The 8,580-nt window shown below is 38.7% G+C and overlaps 1 protein-coding gene across 1 annotated transcript in view; it reads left to right on the forward strand.

Annotated features, from left to right (window-relative positions):
- brwd3 (bromodomain and WD repeat domain containing 3) overlaps window positions 1-7,749 on the forward strand; it is a 108,053-nt gene extending 100,304 nt beyond the window's left edge. The window contains exons 38-40 of the mRNA XM_043704432.1: window positions 2,059-2,153; window positions 4,206-4,364; window positions 6,798-7,749. Of these exons, the coding sequence (XP_043560367.1) occupies window positions 2,059-2,153; window positions 4,206-4,364; window positions 6,798-7,390 (847 nt within the window). The 3' untranslated portion in view covers window positions 7,391-7,749. The remainder of the gene's footprint in view (window positions 1-2,058; window positions 2,154-4,205; window positions 4,365-6,797) is intronic.
- The last annotated feature ends 831 nt before the right edge of the window (window positions 7,750-8,580 follow it).

The raw sequence follows: 8,580 nt of genomic DNA on the forward strand, positions 1-8,580 counted from the left end.
GTTGTACTCCACAATCTGACCTGGCGTATCCCCACTTGACCATCTTGCCAGCGATTCAACTGTCGTGTAATGGAGAGTGCAGGGAGGCATGCCAAGAGTAGCAACAGGCATACCTAAAAATGAGGGGTTAACCTGGTGAAGCTATTAAACAAAACTATTTTGCATGGCAAATAGCATAAGCAAGTGATAGAGCTAAGCAATCTCACAACTAATCGATCAGATCTAAGTTCTTCAGTCCAGCCACATCCGGTCATGAAAGGTGATGGACGTGCAAATCAACTCTCTGGAGGAGGTGGTTTCACAAATATCCCCATCCTCAATAGACTAGCCTAACAAATCAGTCCAAAAGATAAGGCTGAAGTGTTTGCAGCAATCTTCAGCTAGTGAGTGGATGATCCATCTTGGCCCCCTGTGGTGGTCACCAGCATCACAGATACCAGTCTTCAGTAAATAACTTGCTCAGTAATGCCCAGTTTGGGTTCTGCCAGTTCCATTCAGATCCTGACCTCATTACAGTCTTCATGGACAAAAGAGGTGAGGTGAGAATGACAGATCTTGACATCAAGGCTGCATTTGACAGAGTATGGTATAAAGGAGCCCTAGCTGAACTAGAATTTGGTATCAAGGGCAAACTGTTTTGCTGCTTGCAGTCGAACCTGACTTGTACAGAGAATAGTGGTTGTTCATTGTTCCAACTTCAGAACATCTCTATTTGACTTTTGAAGGATCATGTATTAGACTCGACCATCTTCACCTGCTTCACTAATGACCTTCCCTCCATTGTTACATCAAGTGGGGATGTTTGCCATTGATTTCTTAATGTTCAGCACCATTCACAGCTCTTCAGATATTGAAGCAGTCAGTGTTCAAATGTAACAGGATCTGGACAATATCCAGACTTGGGCTGAAAAGTGGCAAATAACATTCCCATCATACAAATGCCAAGCAATGACCATCTCCAAAAAAAATCTAACTATCGACCCTTGCATTGTTCATGGTGTTACCATCACTGAATCCCTCTTTATCAATGTCCTGGAGATTACCATTGACCAGAAACTTAATGAACCTGCTACATAAAAACAGTGGCTACAAGAGCAGGGCAGAGGCTAGAAATATTGCAGTGAGTAACTCATCCCCTGACTCCCCATACCTTGTCCACCATCTATGAAGCACAACTTGAGAATACACTCCACTTGCCTGGATGTGTGCAAGACCAACAGCACTCAAGAAGCTTGAGAGCATTTAGGGTAAAGTCCACTTGATTTGCACCACATCCACAAACATCCACTCCCTCTACCACTGATATTCAGTAGCAATGGTGCGTACTATCTACAAGATGCACTGCAAAAATTCACCAAACATTCTTAGCACCTTCCAAACCTACGACCGCATCCATATAGAACAATAAAGGCAGCAGAAACATGGGGACATCATCACCTGCAAGTTCCCCTCCAAACCATTTACCATCCATTACTGTCACTGAATCCTGAAATTCTTCCCATAAGGGCATTGAATGTCAAACTAGTTTGTGACCTCAGCAATTCAACAAGGAAGCTCACCACCACCACCTGAAGGGCAACAAGATTGGGCAATAAATACTGGCCCAGCTAATAACGTTAATGTCCCATGAGTGAATGTAAAAATAAACTTCACATCAGTGCAGTACTTTATTTTAAGTTGTCACACAGGAACTGCAGCAGCTTTTACGACACAGTGAACTCCACAAGCAATAGTAGGAAAGCAGATGAGGCCTCTGTTGAAAGTCTGATCAAAACATGGCATCTCTGACAGTATGGCAAATCCTCATCACTCGAGCATTGATTAAAATCTCCAGACCTTTCATCAGTGACAATTTAATTCTAAGCTGATACAGTTCTGTGCTGTAATTTTCCAATCTTCCTCTCTCCCCATTTAAGTTACTTTGGATTGATATCAGATATAAAGCACTCAATTAAATGGTTTCATAGTTTTACATTGAACGCAATTGATAATAGTTCATACTCTTATCTTTATACTCTTCCTTTATGATGATTTACTATTCTCATTCTTGTCTTTTAGCCTAGCACATGAACCAACAAACACTTCACCTAAGGCAGACCTGAATATCTTACCGTCCTGTTCAGTTAGAGCTATTTCATCAAGAACAACTCCAGGTGAGAGTTTTGAATTTGCTCAGAATTGCGAAGTATTTTAAAATCACCATGTGATTGATTTGTACAGGAGTTCAGTTATCTAAGTTGGCTACGTAGCTGGTTTATGTTACAGAGCAATGCCAATAGCTTGGGTTCAATTCCCGCACCAACTTAGGTTACCATAAAGCACCTGCCTTTTTCTGCCTCTCCCCTCACCTAAAATGCGTGACCCTTAGGTTTAACTGCTATCAATCATTTCTGTCTAATGAGAGAGCAGCCATTTAGTCTATGGTGACTTTATCTTTACCTTTTTAATTTGTATACTTCAATAGGGAAAAATTTGTTTTTTGGGCAAGATCAACTATGAACATTGTGCAACAGTAACAGTTAAATGGGATTTTATTGTTTTTGGTTACTTTGTTGTTCTCCCATCTTAAATTACTGCACTGACATGGAGGGCAAGGAAGTAGACATGAGATCTAAAAACTGAAGCAGAAGTTTTTAAAACTCCTGAATGGACTGAATGCCATGTAACTGGAGGTTTATTAAAGTGGAGTAGAAGGTGGTGAGAATGAGGAAAAATATAAATCAATTAAATTTGGTTAAAGGAATTCAGTAAGCGCTTGCATATAAGTAATACAAGGAAATTAAACTGCGTAGTTCAAAAGTGATACTGATAGTAGTAGAGAAGAGGGGTAACTTCATGGGGGAAAAAAATTATGAAAGTGCCATTACTTCCCAAAAAGTTTCAGTTGCAATAAATTCATAAGCCTTTACAAATGTTCAGTTATGTTTTGGAACAAAGATACTTTTGTTCTTTTAAAGCATTTATAGTCCCATTTTCAGCAGCTTTCGCTGTTTTATTAAATCATCTGGAACACCTGTATTTCGTTGTCATTGAAGCCTCATTCCTTTTGTTTAACTTGGTTTATAGAATGAATTTGTCTGCAAAAACAGTTACTGTGAAACTTTTCTCAGCTGCGATGTAGTTTATAGAATCCTTAGTGTGGAAGCCATTAGGCCCAACAAGTCTACACCAACCCTCTGAAGAGTATCCCACCTCAACCAATTTCTTTACATTTTCCCTGACTAATGTAACCTGTAATTTAGCTGCTCGTCGGATGCTGCCTGAATTGCTGTGCTCTTCCAGCACCACTGATCCAGAATGTAATTTAGCATAGCCAATTCACCTAACCTACCCGATCTATGGGTTGTGGGAGGAGAGCAGAGCATCTGGAGGAAACCCACGCAGACAGTGGGAGAATGTGCAAACTCCACGCAAGCCCAAGGCTGGAATCGAACCCAGGTCCCTGGTGCTGAGAGAGAAATAGCATGTAACCATTATAATATTGAACCATTTCTAATTTTATTTAAGATTTCCAGCATGTGCAGTGTTGTGCTTTTTTTTAAGACTTAAACATTTGTTGCTTTTTTTTTCTTCTGCTTCTTCTCTGAATCTAAATTCTCAATCTTTATTCAGTAGAGTTGTTGGAATGTCTTCACAACACTCATTTTATTAAGTGAAGAAAACAGCTTGTCCATCAGCTTCTCATGGCAATTAGGGATGGGCAAAAAGTGCTGGCCCTGTCAGTAATAACCAGTATTACGTGAATGCATTAAAGATTTGATTACATGCTAGAGTGAGACAGCAACTCTTAATTTACTGAACTCTGCGCTAGTCGTGTTAACGTGAGGGGGGGACCAGAGAGCAGGTCAGTCTTCAAAGGCAGTGAAAATTCATCCAGAGGCAATTACATTTTACTTGCCAACTGAAAGTAAATTAGCTGCTTTTTGTACTTTAAAAAAAAATCTCTTGCCAGATTTTGTTCTCCCCAGAAGATGTTTATTCTTTTTGGTAAACATGATAGTGAAGTTATCTATTATTCTCCTCTTACATCTCATCATTGTGTGCAGCCGTTTTTTTTGTGTATATGACTTCTGAACTGAGTCATGTGCATCTCTAGCAGGAATTGCGAGGCAAATTTAGATTTTTAAAAATGCTTTCCTTTCCCTTCCACATTGAAACCAGGTATGGTGGTTTATGCCATTATATTATAACATTTTATTTTCCAGTTTTGGAAACAGAAGTTCTTCCAGTATCACTGAATGATGAAGTTGAGTATCTACAGCTGTCACCATTCCCTGAATGTGAAGTACAGAATAGGAGTGGAATTGGTTCAGTGTCTGGATCTACTGGAGTAACTGGAAATGCCCCTATGCCTACAGGGCAAGGTAATGACAAATAGATGTGTCTTGTAGTTCAGCAAGTATGTAAGTGCTGAAGTGTGGTGGTTAAAAATGAAAATCTTTCTGGGATGTCTATTCTTCTACATGTTTATTCACTCATTTGCACTTGCAATTGATTTTGCCACTGATACTACGTCATTTTACTGCAGGCATCCCAATTGAGACTTTCTTTTATGTTTTGCTGGTCCAAGGGTTAAATACATCCTGAGAATTTGCAGGAGACCATAGACACAACTATAGCAGCATGGAACCATCTTCAGATTTTTTCAGCTCAATGTTATTTCACTTCTATGATATTTAATTTGGAGTTTATAAATGCTTCTGTTTTTTTTTTCCTGGGACTTTTTACTGACCCTTGTGTTGGCCCATGAAATGATTTTGACATTTTGTCTTTCTGTATTTGGTGCTGGGGCTGATTACTCCTGCTGTTCTTGTCATATCTACTGCTATTTGCACCTAGATGCTGGAAGGGGTTGAATATGGCATATACGAACTCCAGGATGCCCTGGCTGCCAGGCATGACCTCAACATGTTTGTTGATTTGGGTGGCAACAGACTTCAGGTTAGCATTGAGGTCTTTGAATCACTGCCTCAGGATTCTCTCAGTTTCACCCAGAATTTTGAAGGCAAACCAGAAATCATTTGTAGATTGCTTCCCAAAGTGTTTGAAGCCACAGCCTGCACGTTCAGAAAAAATATTTCCTTTATAATTTGGATTCATGACACCCAGAACTCATAAGATGTTGCAATGTGTCCTACAATATACTGGAATGAAGTCCACCATTCGTCACTGAATACACATTTAGTCAATGGATGACTTTTATCAAATCTTTGTTCATGAAGGATTATTCATAAGAATAACTAGAGTGAGTATGAAACATGGAAAGTGACTCTTGTGGATGATCCTCTGCATATAAGCAAGCCCTGTAACATCAAGTTCTAGAGTGGTATTAATCCTCCAGGTGCTTGCATTTTATCTGTCATTACTATTTTATTCTTCTACATAGGATTCACATCTGAGAAACTGCTATTTAGTCCAACTGTCTATGTTTGCATTCACATTCCACATGAAGTTTCTCCCACTTACTTTGTCTAACTATTAACATATTATTCTATTCCTTTCTCCCTCATGTACTTATCCAACTTCCCCTTAAAAGCATTTGAGGTATTTGTCTCAGCTACTTATGTGGTAGCTAGCTGTGAAATTGAATCACAGTCTCGATAAATTTCTCCATCTTGCTTTTATTCCCAGACTTAGGCTCTGCCGCAAGTGAAAATACTTTCTGTATATGTGCTAGACAGACTCCAACCCCCCCTCAACCTTTTAAATTTAGCACAACCAAAACTCCGCTACTTGATTATGCTGTCCTTGGTCTTCTACTTGATCATGCTGACCTACATTTGGTCCTGATCCCCATTGCCTCAAAATTAAAATGGGTATGCTTCTATTTAAATTGTTTCGTAGTTTTACACTTGTCATCCTTTGTAACTTAATCCAGCTTACGTTCATTTTTCTGGCTTTATTCTCTGTTCACCTTACCATTGAATCATTTTTCCTTCAGGTGTCTAAAGTACAGTGCTTTGGAATTTTCAGCAGGTCTGGCAATATCTATGGAGAGAAATCAGAATTAATGTTTCATGTCCAGTGACCCTTCTTCAGAACACCTTCAAGGGACTTCCTAAGAGTTTTCAGCAGTTTTTGGTTTCTGATTTCCATACCTGTAGTTCTTTTGGGTTTTTTTATGCTTCAGAACTCTCAATTTTTAAGCTTGTCCATCTTCCTCTCCTGCTTTCAAAACCCAAATCTTTGAATAAATTTCTCATCATCCTTTCTTAATCGTTCCTTTGGTTGTGTCCTTTTAACACCCTACCTCTGTTGTTCTTTTGACCATTTAAACCTCTCTAAATTGCAACTGATTATTTCTGCTTTGTTCAAAGTTAAATCAGTTAGAACTATTTGGAATTCTTTTGAATATGTTGACGTGCAGGATTTGTCTTGCGTATGTTATAACAATCACCTTTTTATCTAAAAAAAAAGGTAAATGGCTGGTAGAAAATCAGACCCGACGGCTTGTTCTTCTGTTTTGATAAAGTTGTTTCATAGCTAATCTTAAATGTATGGTCAGTCCAAGTGTTAATGCCTAGTCTAAAATGAATGAGTCAATTCATACTATTCAAAATAAGCTTCAGGATTTATTACTCAGAGATGCTGCATTCTGCAATAGTTGGCATCAGGTCTCTTCACAGAACTTGTGGATGTAACAGAGGAGTCTGGTCAGGTGCACCAGCTGCAAGGTAAAATCTCTAGAAGATTCAGCCTACAAGACTATTATAAGCTGAAGTTAAAAGTGTGGCAAGTGTAAAAGCCAAGTAATTATCTTACATATGTTACAGCTGCAAATTTGTCTTCTCTTTCAGATCACTTTTCAAATGGTCCTTTAGTTAATGGTCATGGAATACATACTTCTGCAAAGAGGAAGGCGATGAGTGATTCAGAGGAAAGTAGCTTAGAGAATCCAAACATGGGGGAGATGGATGGCATTGCACAATTAGGTAGCAATGCATCAGCTAAATCTGGCCCAGGGTCTGAAAGTGGTTCAGAGTCTGCTCCTGGATCAGATAAAGACCACATTGAAGGAGATCACGATTATAGCAAGGCTGTGAGAAGGAAAACAACAAGGAAAGGAAATATAAAAAGCAAAGTAGTGAGGAGGAGGAGGCGGAGGAGGAAACGCTTCAGATTTTCAATACCAGCGAATAAATATAAACGGGCAAAACTATTAGATGATTGGTTTGATGAAGACGAATTGTGTGTAGATCGATTGAATAAGTGCTCCACAATTAGAACTAGAAACCAAGGTAGAAGGACGGTTTTATACAATGATGACTCTGATGATGATGGCTTTGTCCCAGCTGGTGAACGTCTAAACCTTGGCATGTCAAGATCGGGAAGAATGCGACGAATGACAGAAAAGGCTAAGGCAAGTCATTTAATGGGATGGAGTCACTGATGATAAAAGCAGAGAACATTTCAAACTGAACTTATTACATTCGTACTGCAGGGATATGATATGCACAACACATTTATTAATTTATGCGATGGGGTTGGGGGGAGCTGGTGTGAAGGGAGCCTTTTGTTGTGGTGCTGATCTCATTATCAAAATGCACTTCAGTCTTCCAAACTTGCTTACCATCTGCAGAATCCAACCTCAAAGGCGGTGTAGCCTTAATATATTTAAAGATTTCTCTGAAGCCACTGATGCGCAAACTCACCAACAGTTATGTAATAGGAAATACTCATCTATTTGCCGTAACACCTTGAACATACCTGGGCAGTGTTCCTGATCTTTCGCTTTTGATATGTCGAACACAGAATTTGTTTCAATTCTAGCCATAACCTCTTAACCATACAGTAATAAGCCTATCCAAGTTTTTGCACAGTTCTTCCTGTCTCAGTGGCAGCTATTAAAGGTTTACAGTATGAATATAATTTACACTAATTATGATTATGACTTATTTGATCTGCACTGGCTTTTTTCAAAAATCAGGATTGAATTGTAATATATGTTACATATGTTAACTTGTTTTTATTTTGAAGTTGAATTTAACTTCACTGGTAGATTTTGTCTTCCGGTGATGGAAATAATGAGCAAATAATGATTGGTGCCTTTGTAATATGCTGAATTTAATTTAAATACTTGAGTGATATTGATAATGTTTTGCTTTAACTCTGTACAAGTTGAGGAATATGGATTTCAAGCATTCTGAAATGCTTTTCAAATGTTTACACCCTTCAACATTGCAACATTTAAAAATACCTGTATTTTGTGTTTTAGCTTTTATGAATTAGCTATTTTATTGGCTTTCAGGCCCATATTTTGTATGCCGTCCTCCTTCAGCAAAAAAAAACCAGCAAGAATTGTTTCATTGCTGACAATGCTATTCTTTGCTTATCTTTGTAATGTGACATATCTGATTTAATGTCACTTGTCAGGAGGCAGACCTTGTAATGGTGAATGACCACATCTAGAGCATCAACCAACAAGAAAATCTTTATAGTTTTTCCAAGAACTTGGATATGACTTCAAACTGCTTTCCATCAAGAAAAGATTCCTAAGTCACTGTATGCTTTGCCTGCATAGCAGTTCTAGTTTCCCTGTCTTTTTGTCTCTCTCTCCTTTCCCTGTCAGTGTGTGTCTCT

This window comes from Chiloscyllium plagiosum, chromosome 15, assembly GCF_004010195.1.
Source record: "Chiloscyllium plagiosum isolate BGI_BamShark_2017 chromosome 15, ASM401019v2, whole genome shotgun sequence".
Classification (NCBI taxonomy): domain Eukaryota; kingdom Metazoa; phylum Chordata; class Chondrichthyes; order Orectolobiformes; family Hemiscylliidae; genus Chiloscyllium; species Chiloscyllium plagiosum.